Below are 18,617 nucleotides of genomic sequence, written 5' to 3' on the forward strand. Positions count from 1 at the left end.
AAAATTATTTTTTTAATAAACAGAGGCAAAGTGGACTACGGAGAAAAAAAAGTTGATCAGTCAACAATTATATAATCATTAGTACAATATATCAATTGTATGAATGTTTTTTTTGTAGATTAATGAAGAAATATCAGCATCAACGAGTAAAATAGAAACACCAATAATCAAAGATTCTAATAATACAAATAGTCATATAACAGTAACACTTGCTGATGGGTAAGTATTTATTTTTAAAATAAAATTTCAAATAATTTTTTATTACGTTATTATTAAAATTAAATTAATTATTAAAAGACAACCAGTTAATCGTACTCCGCCGAAACTAAGTAATGGAACAGTGCCAAAAAGTATAAGTAACGATGATAATAATGACTTATTAATAAACAAAGATGATCATTACATTAATAAAGAAGTATTAGAAAAACAACGAAATCATTCAGAAGAACTCAAATTATTGGTAATTATTTTATTTTTATTTTGATAATTAAAATAATATTCGGGAATCGAATCATAATACTATACAAGAGTATCCAGTATAAAAATTAAATTGCATATCCCGAAAAAAAGTCGTCAGACCTGATCACACATGATCACTTGTGAATCTTGTGCATGATAATTCCTGAATGTTAGCCAATCATGAACAAGCACGATCATGCATGAGCAAATGTTATCATGCCTGACCAACTAATGACCATAGTTGGCAAATATTCAGGCTTTTCATGAATCATATACCATCAATCATGATTTTACATGAATCATGCATGCTCTTGCATAATTGAGTATGATTTCGTATGATCAGGCATGATCCAAACACGATTCATGGTTGGTCATGTCTAAACACGTACAATCATGATCATGAACGAGCAAGCATAATTATGCCTGATCAAGTCTTCTTACGGCTGTGCAAGCATTCAGGTTTTACATGATTCATGCGAGATCGAGAATGACTTTACATGAATCAGGCATGATTTCGCATCAATTTTGCATGAATCAAACTTGGTCATGCCTGAATCAAACTTGGTCATGCCTGAATCATGCTTGTTAATGCCTGAATCATGCTTGGTCATGCCTGAATCATGGACGACCATGCTTGGTCATGCATACTGATTTTTTTTGGGATCATGTTCAAAGTATTTAATATTTTTTTGAATAGTTATTGATAATTAATCCCGCTTTTTTAAATTTTGTATTTATTTTTAACATTACGTTTTTTTTTTCTCGGATAATAGCATCCATCGCTCACAGCAAAATTAGGTGAAAGACGTTCGAGTAGTCCATTCCAAAATGGTAGAACAGAAGTATTAATTGGTGAACCAGAAGGTGGACCAAGATCGCCACGTGGTTCGACATCATCAGCTATTAATGAAAATTTTTTGAGTACCGACAATCCAGAACCTATTTGCAGGTAATTATTGTTATTATTGTAAAAAAAAATTATTAAATACTCAATGAAACTTTTGTACAACTCGATTGCGAAGCAATGAGATGTATTCTACTAACGCTTGCTCGCTCACTCATGTAAAAATCATATTTTTACCTCTGAAATTCGTACCATATTTGAAAGATAATTTTTATTAACGAATAAAATGAGTACAATTTTAAGCCGTTTTTTTTTTAATTCTTGCGTATAGGAGCGTCATCTATTGATCACTTTATCAATGTGCAAGTGAGTTAACTTGTGCAAGTTTGGATTTTTCAAGTATTTGATATTTGCTATCGAATATTTAACGTCCAAGTATTTTTAATATTAGAAAGAATTCACCCTCAAGCCATCTGAGCTTCTATATAATAGTTTTCTCAAAACTTTTCTTGATAAAAAAAAAAAATAATAATGTTTACTCGTATTTATTATTTATTCATACATATATAATGGGCATGGCCTCGGTCATTGACAAAAAGATAGAGTAAAGTATAAGTATATATGTATATATGTACACATATATGAATATAGGTCTTTATACTTGATACTTTTTTTTTAGTTTTACTCGTTCTTTATCGTCGCTTACGGTAATAAAAGACACTTTTTTTTTCAAACGATTGTCTCCCTTTAAATGTACGGTATTGAACATTTTTCAATTATTAATATTGAGATATTTTTTTTATAAAAAACAAATACCTATCTATTATTATTTTTAGATAAGATGAAAAAAATATTTGTTTTACAAAATTAATTTGTAATCTTTAAATCGAGGCCATGAGTTAATCGAACTCAAATATAAATATATATTATCAAAATATTATCAGAGCAATATGGTTTGTGATTCATGAAAAAAAACATGTGTTTTAAGTATCTAATAGCTACTGCTGATAAATTTTTTTTTTACGTGATTAGTTTATAGACTTTGTTAAAAATATATAATAAATAACTATATGAATATCATTGAATTTTTTTTTAAATAATTGGTTGTAATCTTTTATATATATTTATATATATACACAGAAATAAAGGATTTCTTGGCGCAAAAAATGTTTTGCATAATGAATTGTAAACAAAAATTTTTTTAGGGCTTGAACAAATCTCTTGCGCTAAGAAATTTGGTCTCGCTCCAAAAATTTTTGTCTGCCTCAAGAAAATTTTTTTTCCAATTGATATTACAAAAAATTTCTTGGAACAAGTAAAAATTTTCTTAGAGTGAATAAAAATTTTTTGTGCCAAGAAATCCTTTTTTTCTGTATATATATACATATATCTCAAACTTTTCAATAAATAAATATAAAACTGCCTACTCAAGACTCTTCGCTAAAAAGAATTTACTATTAAATGAAAAAAAATAAAAAATAAAAAATAACCAATTTTAACTAAAAAATCTACAAGATCTTATGGATACAAAGCACAGATAACATAATTTATACTTAGGGTAGGTTTTGAATTTCAAACTCCCTTATTCTATAAAGTATTTTCACCTGCGTTACCAAACTAAAGAGACACCAGCATTGATAGTCATTGGAGCTAGAGTTTGTCATAAAAAAAAAGTAAATCCACCTGACAACCGGAAACCCGAATACGGTTGTCGACCCTCTTACTTAATGTATGGTGCAGTACTACAGTACAAGAGAGCTAAGCCAGTGCCTACACAAACTACTATACACCTCAAAGGCCCTTTATATTTTTCAACACCTATAGACACACATACTACCAGCAACTGAACTATAACGTACAATAACTTCTTTTCACTAGCCATAACTTTCAACCTGCTCTGTTTGGTTCCCCTAACATAATGTTTTTCTTTACATTAGGGGTCTTAAGGCCCCCGCCCAACTTGCCGAGGATGACTCATCCAAGGGATACGACTTTAGGGTAAATCCTGCAAACATGTGTTCACATTACACATATACATATTCATATAAATCTATAAATTTTTTATTACAATCGTAAATATTAACTACCTACGTTTCATATTTTATTGCATGTTATTGAGTTATTATTATACTGGATACAGTAGTTAAGACTTTTTTTTTTTTATTATATTTTTAATGTTTTACGAACTTAAGACTTAAGCGAAATACCTTTTGAAAACAGTTAATAAAACGTTTGGGTAATCGGTGTGTTATAGAGTCGAATGAAGAAATTTTAGCAATTATACAGTAAAGAAATTTTAAAAAAATCATGAGCCAATAAATTATTCGTTTCTTAACTCAAAGAAATAAATTTTTTATATAAAGAAAGTTCTCAATTTGAATTCATGCACAGAAAAAAAATATTTCTTGACGCGAAAAATTTTTTTTCGCCCTAAGAAAATTTTTGATTTCAATTTAAAGGCAAAAAATTTCTTAGGGCAAATGAAAATTTTTTATGCTAAGAAATCTTTTTTTTCTGTATGAGGAAATTTTTTAATTTTGACAAAATAATTTTAATTAGCTAGCGCACTATGTATTAATAAAATTATTCTTTGGTAAAAAACGAATTTCTTATGGCAAACAATAAATTTATTCAAAATTTTAAATAAACTAATTCATCGCCGTAAGGATGCTTTCTTTTAAAAAAAGTTATACTTTGTCAGTGTGGCTATTAATTGTTTTAAATAAATTTTTTAAATTTTATCTAATAGCTAAACATTGAGTAATATTAACAATACTCTTTCGCGCACTCGATTTTACTCTGAGGGGGTTGAATAATTTAAAAATAATCCTTCCGCATTCATTTCACAGTGAATCCGCATAGATTCCACGTTTATTCTGTGCATTTTTTACAACCTAGCTCGTATACGTCAAATTACATCTAAACATTAAAATAATTTATTGCCTTCATAATTTTGATGCCGCCTTTTTCCGCAAAATATCAGCTCTAATTAAATATTTTTCTGTAAAGAAAAAATCTGAATTCGCCCTAAATTTCAACTTAATTTTTATATCTACTTAAAATCATTCTTATAAATTTTTGAATTTATGCTCAAATTATATATATATTTCAAAACGTAATACCATTTACTTTGTTTGCTTTATATTCTTTATTTTATCATAAAAAACAATTAGCAAACTTGATGAAACAATAAAAAAGTGTTATAAAACAATGAAAACATATGTACCTATTTCCGGTACAATTCTATATACAGATGGAATTGTTTTGTGAAAATAATTTATAAAAAATTTTTTGTTACTCAAGTTCAAATTTACTTTAAATGCATAATTTTTTTTCAAAAAAAGTTATAGAAATTAATAATTTTTTAAAAATTTATAATTATATCCAATTAATTAAAAAAAATTTCGCTGTAAATTTAATAAAGCGGCCTACAAAAAGTAACTTGTTAATTTGATATTAAATATTTATATTATTAAACATACAATGTGTTAAAATACATACATTTAAATATCTAAATATAAACATATATTATATAGATATATATATGTATCTTATACAGATAGATATATATGTATATTTACATATGTGTGTGTATGTACGTATGTATATACAAGTGAAACATTAGATAAGAAGTATCAGGTGCCCGAATGATAAATGACATTCCATCTTTTAATTTTATTTATCATTGTCTCGATATTTTTAACGCAGTACGCAGTATTTTTTTTACAGCAATATAGTCCTTAATAACTCATTTACTTTTTAATTATTATTTTAAATACTTCTTCCATTTTTAATTATATTTCCATAGTATCTATACATATACATATACTCAGGTGCTTGTGTGCAACATAAATAAATATATAACATGTAAAAAGTGTATGTGAACGAAACGTAGTTTTTTTTTTTAAATTCTATGGATTTAACATCAAAGTATAATGCCGGTTATTCGTAGAAACAGTCCTTGGGAATGTAAAAAATATATGTGAAGTTCTGTAACACAAAACTCAGTGTGTTAACTTTTTTTAGAAAAAATATTTTTCAAAAAAAAATAATTGATTTCAGTATTTGAATAATTTTTTTTATTGATACTAAATAAAATGATATTTAAAAATATAACAATTGACGTCATAAGTTTAAAAATAAATTTATTGATTGATAAGTTTCTTGACTGATTTTTGTACTTGTATATATATTTAAATATATGTGTATATATTTATAATAATAGAAAAGTATAAAGTATATAGAGTGTACGGATTTTTTTTTTTAAGAAAAATTTAAAAATTAAAACAGGTAGAGGTCGATGGTGAATGAAATTGTGTAAAGTTGGTGTAGTACTGACACTAACTGACAGCAACACTTTCAAAGCCGAGGGTCAAAAACGTGCTTGGTCCACTGGTCCTTTTCTTGACCTTTCTATATTTATATCCTTATTCTCGGTACAGGGCTTAAAATTCACAACATCTGGTACTTAAATATTTTATAATACCAATAGCCAATATTTCTACGAATACTGAAATAGTTTCTCTTTTACTTGAGATTCAGAGTTTTTAAATTTTGTCTATTGTGACTTTCTTTTTTTAAATACTGCTATGTCATTGAAAAAATACCGCAAATACCACCGGGAAATTTAGAAAATTTTAAATACATTTCTTTCTTTAAATTTAGCTTTTGGAATTTATTCAACTAAAGGCGCGAAATTTCAAATTTAACTTTTGGTTTGAATATTTTTTAAACAATTTACTTCAAAGCTTTTACTGAATTCGGTTTAAACTGGAGATTTATTTTTAAAAATTTCAAGTTTTTTTTCCATTCTAAATAAAAATACATAAAATCGGAGCAAAGAATCAGTTTCAAAATTATTTATTTATTTTTCTATTATCAACAAATTTTCCAATTTAAATAAACAAAATTCATCACCATAAAATAGTTTCATTGATTTTCACTAAAACAATATAAAAAAAAAAAAAAAAAGTTTATGAATCAGCAAGAATCTAATTACAATCGTAGTAAAACAAGTAAGCGTAAAGGGAGATCATGAATAAAAAAAGTAAGGATCACTTTGCAAACAAGTATACAAAACTTTATATCAGTAATCATTATATCTCGTATGTTTTTTTCCCATGACCATGAAGATCACTACGTACATTCACACACACACACACACACACACACCAATACACACTCACACAAACACACACCAATTCGTATATACATTCATATATATTCATCATAGCTAAACGTCATAATTTTAAAAATACAGTAATATTACAGTGACTTCAATGCTTTGAAAGAAAGATTCATAATATTTTTTAAAAATAATAATTATATTTACTAGTTATATTTTAAATGAAGACGCTCCCCCTAGATGGCGCTTTTTTCACATTTTTAAATTTTTATTTTGCTACATTTATAATTCTCACACTTATACATATATATTTCTAAATGTATGTGCATATATATATAGATATATACATATATATGTGTGTATATATATATATATTTATATATTTGTATGTATTTGTAAGACAGGTAAATGCATTAAGCCTTTGACTCAATGCATTTCTGCATTCTTTTATGTAGTAGGGATAATATATATATATATATAAATATATGTACATATACATGTATTTGTAAAAGTAGGGGCCACCTTCATCCGGGAAGTCGCGGCCGAGGGGACTGGCAAACGAACGAAGCCAACAAACTCAGTTTAAAACTGTCCGAGCGTCACTGCACACCTTTACATATATATAAATGTTTTCAAATATATATACATATGTATTTATAAATTTTTAAATTATGAATAATATCATATAGTAAATAAATAAATATTTATAGCAAATGTAGACTTGGTGAAGATTTAAATTCATTTTGGAGTAAGAAAGAAGATATATATATTTAAAATGTGATAAATACTATGAATTGTTTTAGTGAAGATTGACATGAAGTTCCGAGTGATTCATAATTTTTAATTTTTAACCTGACTCGGTATTTGTGTGTAGTTTGTAGTTGTGTGGGAACAAAACAGGTTGTTTGGAATGTGATGACGTAATATAATGAAAAATATTTTTTTTTGTGATAAATGTGCGTTTGTGGAAAAAATATATTTATATATTTATTTTATATGATTAATTTAATAAAAAAAAATTCAATTTAAATTGTGCGAGTGCAAAAATGGCGTTTGCTTGAAATAATAATTTTTTTACGAGGAATAATTTTTTTTAAAAAAGAAAAATAATTTTATTTTGTTACAAGTTTTGGAGTAACATAAAAAATCGCCGGTTTAAAGACCGGTAAGAACATTTATTTATGTCTAATTACATAAAGGCTAAGAAACTTTAATGACAAAGTTAAAATGCTCATTATTCATGACTAACAAACTCATTAATTATTAAATAATTAATATAATGGAGGATTTAAACCGAGCAAGGACAATTGGAATTGATAATTCACGTCTGGTTTGACAGTTTAGTTTTTTTTATTTTTTTTAAATAAATAAATAAATAAAAGATACGACTGCACCCATAAGAGGCGCCCACGTACATAAAACGTACGTTGAGAATAGAATTAAAGTATAATTAAATTTCATTGTGTTGCATTTAATTTAATCGTGAGATTATATATTTAAAAGCCACGACATGAGGATCCTTAAAACATTGCATTGGTAGGTTTAAATTTTATTTTAAATTGACACTTTATTTTAAATACCTCAATTATTTTCCTAAGAATTTAAATTACTTTGAATGAATTTAAATTTTTTAAATATTTAAATGGAGTTTTAAATTTTTAGTTTTAATTTAAATGAAATTATTTAACAAATTAATTTTTATTATTGTTGCACACCTCGAACGCGAAGCTCTTTATTGAGACCAAATCAAAAATTTACGATCCACTCCTTTTAATTTTTGAATTATTATTAGGATCCTGAAGTTAGCAGACAATTAGTAATTTTTGAATTTTTTTTCAACAAATCAATTACAAAAAAACAGAAACTAAAAATATGCACATGTAGAAAATTTAAAAAACTACAGGTGAAAATTTTTCAAATATTTTTTTTTTATAATTTATTCCTTAAAAAAAATCAAAAAATTATTAGACGTCGGCTAACTTCAGTATCATTTATTATTTATAATTTTATTAATTATTTAAATGTATTTTTAATCTAAAATTCAAATTCAAGAAAATTTTTGTTTTCAATTTGTAATGCAAGGAAATTTTTGAGATACGTAAAAATTTTATGATCTTGATATTAACAGACAACCAACAATTTTCGGATTCTTTTTTTCAACAAAGAATTGCAAAAAAAAAATTACTAAAAATATGCACATGTAGAAAATTCAAAAGACTATAGGTGCTTTTTTTAAAATATTTTTTTTTTTTATAATTGATCGTTCTGAAAAAAAAAAACCAAAAATTATTAGGCGTCGGCTAACTTCAGTATCATAAAATTTTTTGCGCCAAGAAATTCTTTTTTTCTGTGCATAATTTATAGTCAAGTTATAATTAGTTTTAAAAAATATTTATGAAGCAATTTTTTTTTATTAATTTACTCCATTTCAATATTCGTTAAAATAAATTTGCATATATAAATATATATATCAATTTTTCCACGAAAGAACAATGTACTCTAATATATACTTCACTTTACATCTATATTACTTGACTTATCACTTGTTTTTCAAGTGGAAACTTGTAAATTTTTTTTCATTTTTTTCTAAGCCCATACTTATTTTTTATACAACATATATAATATACTTGTTAACTTGTAAGTGCTTTAGTTGTATTGTTATTTTGTCCTCTTGTCCTTCGCTTCAAGAACTTGACTCGAATAGTTTATTTGATACTTCAAGGGGATTAACATCTATCCTCGTACTTCATAATCACGGCTCATAAATTATTTATATATTGTATTAAAAAATATATATATATATATATATATATATATATATATATATATATATATATATATATATATATACACACATAGATTTTTTCCTTTGATTTTAATCCTTAGATATTCATCATATAATCAGATACATATATCCATTTGGAGGATTACATATATACATATATAGATATCGTTAATATTTATTGAAAAATTAAAAGTCTAAAGGGATCGTCATTCTTTAAAAGATTAGTTTTTTTTATTTTCAAGGTGTGGTAATGATTTTACAAATATATGTATGAACTTAAACTAGTAGCTGAATTGATTAGACAAAAAAATTATGACCAAATTGACTGATTTATTTTTTTTTTTAATTTTCGTATGGAAAAAAAACTTTCGTGGACTTCTGTTATTTTTCATTCGTTTCGTCACGGACAATCATTGAAAACTCATATATATGTATATTATATTTATACATATATCTATGAAAATTATGTTTGCATTTTGAATTCAAAGTCAAACTGTCAATAAAATAATTTTTATTGGCTTTTAAAAATATTTAAATATCTAAAGTGTCAGGGTGACAATAAAAATTTATTGTATTTTTTATTTGAATTCGTGTCATAAAAATATATCTATACTTATCGAAAGTCTACATAAATTGCAAAATGTTATTCTTAGAGGTCACTCTGAATTTAAAAAATTATTTTTTTACATGAAAAAATACAATCCATTTTTTAAAAGTCAGTGCAAGTGTTAATTTGTTTTGAAAAAAATTATTCATATTAATAATTTATATATTGACATTATGGGCCATTTTATTCCAAAAACCCATTTTACCCTCTTTCCTCATTTCACTTATCTCGTATTTATTTTAAAATATTTTCCTTCAAAATTTAAAAAATGACCTTACTATTATCATTACAATTATTACCCTAATGTTCAATGAGTAATGTCCCTTTAAAATAAATAGAAAAAAATATCTAAAGCTATTTTTTCTTTAGAAATCGTCTCAGTTGCTTTGGTGACTCAACGATGTGTAAAAACATTTTTCCTCATTAAGTTATTGCTAATTCCAATGATGATAAAGAAAAGAGAAACTTTGATGATACTTTAACGACCAATAGTGTTTAATGATTACATACATTAGTGTGCGTAAATTATCATAACACACACCTTGAAAAAAAAAAAAAAAAAAAAAAACTGAGAGAAAAAAGTTTTTATTGGAATTTTTTTTCATTCCAACAGAAAAGAATTAAAAAATCACAACTATTTTCAGATGAATAAAAATGACGGTTGGAGATTAAATAAAGTTGGTATGCGTGTTTAGAGGATAATAAAAAATTTAAAAATTGTTGAATGCAAGTTATTTGATCAACGGTTGGCGCGTAACCGCATTGGTGGTACAGGCACGGTGTATTATTGCTCATTGCTGGGTATTGTCCTCAGGTTGCTTTTGTTTAATTTCTTTGTTCATCGCAATACAAAAACATCTATCTATATATATTATATGCGTGTTCATTTACATGTGTTAATCGATATACTGTGGACTAAATAAAAAAACACAAAAGAATTTTGAAAAATAGACGACTGGTTTTTTAAAATTATTTATTGTAAATTGAAATATTTCGTAACGGATTTATTTTATGCTCTAGATCACATTAATTATTGAGTTAAAGTTTATTAAAAATGACACTGAGTAATGAATTTTAACTCCGCCTATCTTCATTAAAATTAAATCACCTGATGTAAATTTAAAATCATAAATTATTTTAAGATTAATGCGAGTAATAGCTTTCAAACGAATACCAACAAGTTATACTTTAAATTTAATCCCCATAAAAATTTTAATTTTTCACAAAACTAATTTTAAGTGGAAAATAACCTGTTGGTTAAATTGAATATGAAATCTTCTCTAAAAAGAGTACCCACATGCCATATTTTAAATTTCATTTTGCAAACTCCAAAAATCAATATTTTCAAAAAAAAAAATTTCTTCAAAATAAACAAATTTTAATGTTAATTATAAAATTTCCTCTCAAAAGAGTACCAACAAGTGACACTTAAAAAAAAATAAATAATATAATTGTTTCAGGTCTCGTAGACGTAGCGGAAGTGGCGTTACTGACATCCACCTGCAGCAGACCCAGCTGCAGGACAACAATAACTCCCCTTCATTACGTGAATCAAAAGATTCACGTAACCCAAACGTTAATCCAGATGAGATGTGGGTCCCGGGGGTAACCCCGGGTCACCACCGCGAGTTACCAGTCGACGTACCCGACACCCTACTTCAACAAGCATACGCTAACAATAAGGTAATCTTACCATCAACATTACCACCACCCCCACCACCACCACTACCAATAACCGACTCTTCAGTATCAGTATATCCACCAACAAACTACAACATCAACAACATCAATAACAACAACAACAACAACAACAACCAACGTCTTAATAGCGCTAGTGTTAATAAAGTTGACTTATCACCGCTTTGTGAATTACGCGAGCTAACCCTAAACATTAAAAACGATTCATCCCATCAGCATAATCACAAAAATAATCACCACCATAATAACCCGCGTTCAAATAATCACAATTTATCAAATCTTAACTTAGACAGTTCTGATCAAGTTGATGACCTGTCAAACTTGACTCAACGTATAATTGAAATAACCATCGACAAAAATTCCGATAACGACTCAAGTAACGATTCAACAACAAAGTCTCCAATCCTATCGATATTCGACGAAATAGACAGTCCGACCAGCAATCACCTTCACCATCTCAAAATAAAGGAATCAAACGTCGACATCGACGACGATTATCCGTTCGCTAAAGAAGACTATCCCACCATGTTGAAGACCTGCAGCGACGATTCTGCGAGTCCGCGATCTTCATCAGGACGTTCTGATTCAACGACCGCTTTGGATACCAGTCTTATAATTCCTGGCAAAGAGTCACCTCTCTATGACGCGAGACGAATTGATCTAGGTTCCCCCTGTCGCACTATTCCAGATCTAAGTATCTACGGAATGACACGTGACACAACTTCATTTGACAATCCCGCTTACGGATTGGATCTTCACCACGATCTACATCAAGGTCTCCTGATCCGTTCAGACGAGGTCTTAGATCTCCGTATTATCGGTGACAACGGGAAAAACTGTGAGATAATTCCTATTGGGAAACCAGAAAAATCATTGGGGAAAAAAAAGAAGCCTAAAAATACGTCTAGCTTTGATGTTGATCTAATAGGAGCTAAATCAACAGATGATTTACTTGCAGCAGATTTGACTGGTTTTGTAACTCGTACCAGTATTAAAAAACCAATTAAAAAAAATAATTTACCATTATTACCAACGCCAGCGCCATTACCACCCCAAGTACCGACAATTAATGGATACTCAACATTAAGAAATGACAATAATCATAAAAGCTCACTACGAAGCTATCGTGAAGTTGCTGTTGATTGTCCTCCAGATTTTATACCGGTTACTAAAAGCCATCCTATTTATCCACCGCCTAATAAAATTGATGGCCGTAAAGATATTAAAAATGGTGATAATAGTAATAATAATAGTAATAATGTTAATATTGTTAATAATAATAAATTATTAATGAATGATAGGACGAAATCAAATGAAAGTATTGGTGGATTGGATGATAATGATGATGGACATAAGGTAAGATTAAAGCGTCTAATGCACCCGGGTACGCTTTTAACACCACCACGTCCACTATATTTATTATCTAACACACTTCCTAACAAATTATTTAATAAAAATCGTAAAAAAAATTTACCTATTTCTTATAAATTGTCATCGATTGATGACAATCATAATCAATCAATAAATTATTCTCTGATGATTGATGATGATGATTCATGTGTTGGATTATCATTTTCACGACTTTATAGTTTTCGTAATGAAAATAGTGATAATAAAAAAAATAATATCAAATCATTTGTTGATAATGATGATATTATTGATGATAACAATGATTCAAAAGTAAATATTTATTTAGATAATGCTGAAAATACGGCATTATTTAATGCATATGAATCCTTATCGCTTCCCTCTTACGCTTCTACTGCTTCTTCTTCATATTCTTCACTATCATTGACAAGTAATAATGATAATAATATTAATAATAATCACTCGTTAAATGTAAACACAAATGACGCTTGTTTAATGCTTAAATCACCACACGGTTATTGTAATACTGTTGATAATGATTTTGATAGTAATAATATTATAAGTGTAAATGATGATACACAACGGGATGTAGAAGCAGTAGATAGTCATCAAGATCACAAGGTAATTTGGGATGGATTAATTTTTTTTTTTTTTTTTTAATTACTAATTGGAAATCTGGTGATGGGATTTGCATGTAAGGTATTGGAAGCTTTGATTTATTGATTGATTTTATGGGGAAGACTGCATTAATAAATGAAACCAATTTTTTATTATTGCAAAAATAATTCGAAAAAAAATTAATATTTATTATTATTAATTTTTTTTTTATATATTTACATACGTTGTTCATATCAAATCGAATCGAATGATTTGAACTTTCGAATTATTCCTAAGTTTTGAAATTAATCAAAATTTCGAATTATTCGAAAAATCTTGAGTATTCTTAAATTATTGAAAAAAATTGTTAATAATTTCTGACGTCGTCGTAAAAATTTTATAACCGGAAATTGACGATAATTACAAAATTTATTAGATTAAATTTGCAAACCAATTATTTCATTTAAAAATGTATCAGTTTTAATCTATATTATTAAGAGAATAAAGAAAATTTTTTTCCCGCCATATCTATATGATAAAATAAGTTAATATTATTAAAAATGGTATCGTTAGAAAGGTCTTAACTCGAATTTGGCCTTTCCATACTTCAAACTCTTTTTCATTGCTAAGTATTGAGTAAAACGAAGTTATTTATATTATTCGCAATACATTTAAATTAGGCGCGAAAAAAGACGATCGTATTTATCTTCTTTAAATAAATAAATTAATACTTTAATTATTCTATCACTGAATATACATCTAATATCTACATTATTAAGAGAGAATAATAAAAATTCAGTCTACGCCATGTCTCTATGATAATAATTAATGATTCTATAAAATTACGGGCATAAAAATTTTAAAAAACTCTGAGATTAGATACTGGATTTTATTCGTATCAATAAAAGGCAACAGCCTTGTGGTAAACCCACGAAATTTAATCAGTTTGTTGTATTTTTCATCGTAGTTGATATATTTTAGGAACAAAAATGTATCGACGACTTACAAAAAGAATTTGGTCGTGTAGATTTTTTTTTAAATCCTGTAATTAACACAATTTTTGAAATCGATTGGTTTGCGAATTAATGAAAATATCTGAAAGTAAATTGTTAAGTAGTGACTGTGGATTGCTTGTTATTAATTAATTAAGAATAGATTACACTCTGTACTTCGCGCTTGAAGTGTGAAATTATTTTTGCAAAATTGACTAAATAAAAATTGATTTCATAATTTCGAAGATAGCAGTCGTCTTAACCGAATTATCAATTGTCTTAACTGATTAATAAACAAGTCGTTTTGTTCTGATTCATATTTTTGAAGGGTAATGGAGTTAAGCCATTATTACCACCGAGAGATCAAAAACGTGCACCAGCTCGTCCGCCGAAAGATAATCTACGTTTATCAACGCGAAATAATAATATTAATGATATTAATAATGACAATACTAGTAGTAATACGGGAATAGAATCTTCCATAGTATCACAGCCGACACCACAGCAATTACATTCGATCAAAAAATATCAGGTAATTTTTTTATTTTTTCTTGTAATTAAATGAGCGATTGTTTAATGGACTATTGAGTTAACATTTATTTAAATTTAAGGAACAATTGAGACTGCGAAAAGATCATGAAGAAAAACGCGAATTTCTTAATCAATCGTTACGGGGTTCACAAAAACTTCATGCACTTGAGAGTCATGCGAAACAACTTGCCGGACAGGAAAATCCAGCTTATACGCAAGACGAGATTACAACTACGACAAGTAATTTACGAAAAGAAAAGGAGCAAACTTCAGGGCGAGCTAGTCCAAAAGTTGCTGAAGAATTACCAGAGGATCCAAAAATTTTATGTAAGTTATTTTATTTAAGATTTTTTTTAACTTTGTCAAGGCTTGAATAAAGAAATTGTGACCCATCTTTTAAATTATTATGCCAAAATAAATGTGGAAGAGCTATTTTTTAAAAATAAATTGATCTTCTAGAAAAAAATCGTAACTATTTAGAATTTTTCTAAATTTGCTACCGATTTTGTGTAAAACAATTTTTATAATAAGGTTCGTGACATCAAAAATAACTTTGTTATAGCTCATTTTATTCGCTAAAGTATCTACTTTAACATCAAATTATTATTACGCACTAATAATTTCATTTTCATTAAAAAAATCCTTCAAAACTAAGCTGATTTGCATTATCGAAAAATTCAATCCTATTAATTCCTCGAAATCAATAATCTATTTAATTCTCTTCCTGTACCTAAAAATACGTTCATGGCAGCTTATTTTACCCGTGAAAGTATCTACTTTCACGCAGATTTATAATCTTTAACTAATTTAATCCTTTCAGTAAAAAAAATCATGAAAAATTGAAGTCCTTTGTTTAAAACTTTTCAATCCCCTCTAATACTCTGAATCTTGAATAATTTTTTTAATCCGCTTACCCTGACCAAAATTAACTTTGTTATAGCTCATTTTACTCGTAAAACTATCCTCTTTTATATAAAAATATAACCACAAACAAAAAGTCTCACTTTCATAAAAAAAATCCTAAAAACAAAGTCTTCTTTTTTTTTATCAAAAATTAAGCCGTTTTAATCCTTCAGATCTTAAATTATTTTTTTAATCTACATCCTTGCATCAAAATTGACTTTGTCGTAGCTCATTTTACTCGTAAAAGTATCAACTTTTATGAAAAAATTTAATCATTGACCGATAACTTCGTTTTCATGGAAAAAATCCTTAAATACTGAGTTCTCTTCAAAACTCGAAAATTCAGAATTTTTTTGGTATTTTAAAAATTTAATAAATTATATCATTTACTGCCTGTCATCAAAAATAACTTCATTACAGCTCATTTTATTCGCGAAAGTATGAACTTGAATAAAAAAATTTAATAATCAACAAATATTTCAATTTTCATTAAAAAAATCCCAAAAAACTAAATGTATTTTGTTGTCTTTTTGTTGGTGCGAAAAAAATTCCTAATTATAAAATCTAAATAAATTTTCAGCGTATGGAGAAGTTGTGGCAACACTGGAAAGATTACAATTACAATTAAGGAATCTATCAGGTGCCTTAGGACCAGGTGTAGAAGCTGAATTAGAAGCATTCCGTTCATTAGTACATCAGCGACGTTTTGCAACTGCCCTTGCAACTCATAATTTTGTAAAAACAAAATTACGTACTGGGAAATTACAAAAACCATATATTGATGACGCATCAAATTTAGCACGTGACTGTATTGAATTATTTGAAGAATGTCAAACAACACAAACAGTTAAATCACCCGAGACGATTGCGATAATCGAAGAATTAACTGGTTTATTAACGAGTTATGAAATGGAAGGATTATTATTTGCACACGACACCATTATTTCATATTGCGATGGAATACAATTAAAAGATGGTCCATTGTCGTCATCAGCTAGTGAACAATCATTGAGTCGTCATTCAAGCTTACGCGATTCGTTACGTAACACAGATAATATTAAAATAATTAAAATTGAAAAAACTAATGAACCACTTGGTGCTACTGTACGTAATGAAGGAGATGCTGTCATCATTGGTAATTTTTTTTTACGCCTAATCGATAATTATTACGCGAGGTAAAATGGTCTGATTGAATAAAACGCGAATTCAAATAGACTAATTTTTTTTTTTTTTTGCTTTAAGGTAAAAGCCCCTATACCCGCTCAGTACCATTAGTCGCTCACTTTAACTGTTTAAGGCGATTTTTTATAATTGTTATAAAAAAAAATTACAACTAAAAATATTATTATTGATAAATAATTATTTGTGAATCTACATATATTAAAATATGATGCATCAAATTATGTTATAATAGATTATAAATTTAAATTAAATGACTGTTTTCAAAATCGCGCTTAGCCGGGCATTTTTACTTTTACGTTCATTCGTTAGATTAAATTTAGGTTACGTCAAATTTTTTAAGAATTGTTATAACTATATATTATTAAGTACATTTTTAAAATTCATGAAAATTTTTATTATGAAAGAATAAAGTAGTATAATTTATAAATTATTTGTCCAAATCAATAAACTTATCATAGTTTAATTGATATGGTCTTTGAGCGACTATAGGGCCATGTGTTGATCGAGTAATGGTACATCACAACTTTTAGTGAGTGACTATGGGTACACTCAAGGACCTTATTTAAAAAATTAAGAATAATTAATTATCAACATTATTCTTCAAATTTAAATTTTATTCTAATACTCGAAACTTCAAAAAATAACTAAAAAAAAAAAAAAAATTGTTTTTCATTTTATTTATTAATTTATATTGAGTAATTTAATCTCACTCCAATGAAAAGTAAGCGGGTATAGGGACTTTTACCTTAATTTTAAAAAAACTATTTAGAATGTTTGTTTTTTAAAATTCCAGAAAATATTTTTGCAATTAAAAAGCTAATGTGATTTTTTGTTAACAAAAATATCGTAATATTAAAATTAATATTTTTATAAATTCTTAGTAAAAAAGAGAAAGGGTTAAATTTAAATTATTTTCAAGATTTTTTTAATTCTGACTGGGCATTGCTGCTCTAATATTAATTAATTAATAAATATTTATGATGTTCTTTGAATGTTAATTAGGTCGAGTTGTACGTGGTGGTGCTGCAGATAAATCAGGATTATTTAATGAAGGGGACGAAGTACTTGAAGTTAATGGAGTTGAAATGCGAGGAAAAAGTGTTAATGAAGTATGCGACATATTAGCCAGCATGCAAGGCAGTTTAACATTTATAGTATTACCAGCTTCATCAACGATTAGTCGTAATAACGTTGATACGTCACACGAAGATAATAATTTGGTAAATTTATAATTTATTTATTAGTTTTAAAAATATTATTTATTCCTTATCTACATCTCTACACTGTAAAAAATTTACGGTGTGAATGCGGATTGGATGAATTTTTATTTATTCACTCCCCTTCGGAGTGAAATTCACTCCGGATGGAAGTTATCGTGGAGTGGATGATTTCTTATTTATTGAATTTCTTCGGAGTGAATTTCACTCCGAAGGGGAGTTTCGGAAAATATTAATTATAAAAAACATTACTAATACATAGTGAGCTTAGGTCTATGATATTTTGACATCTATATTGAGCACGTAAAT

The 18,617-nt window shown here is 27.2% G+C and overlaps 1 protein-coding gene across 7 annotated transcripts in view; it reads left to right on the forward strand.

The window, feature by feature from the left end:
- Positions 1–18,617, forward strand: part of LOC130674055 (probable serine/threonine-protein kinase ndrD) — a 30,731-nt gene that overhangs the window by 7,068 nt on the left and 5,046 nt on the right. For 4 of the 7 annotated variants that reach the window (XM_057479344.1, XM_057479345.1, XM_057479347.1 and 1 more), the window contains 8 exons: positions 119–219; positions 298–460; positions 1,233–1,408; positions 11,281–13,507; positions 14,804–15,007; positions 15,087–15,333; positions 16,490–17,044; positions 18,094–18,311. In XM_057479344.1, the coding sequence (XP_057335327.1) occupies positions 119–219; positions 298–460; positions 1,233–1,408; positions 11,281–13,507; positions 14,804–15,007; positions 15,087–15,333; positions 16,490–17,044; positions 18,094–18,311 (3,891 nt within the window). The other 3 variants (XM_057479349.1, XM_057479351.1, XM_057479350.1) reach the window with 3 other exon arrangements.

Source organism: Microplitis mediator, chromosome 8 (genome assembly GCF_029852145.1).
Source record: "Microplitis mediator isolate UGA2020A chromosome 8, iyMicMedi2.1, whole genome shotgun sequence".
NCBI classification, from domain to species: domain Eukaryota; kingdom Metazoa; phylum Arthropoda; class Insecta; order Hymenoptera; family Braconidae; genus Microplitis; species Microplitis mediator.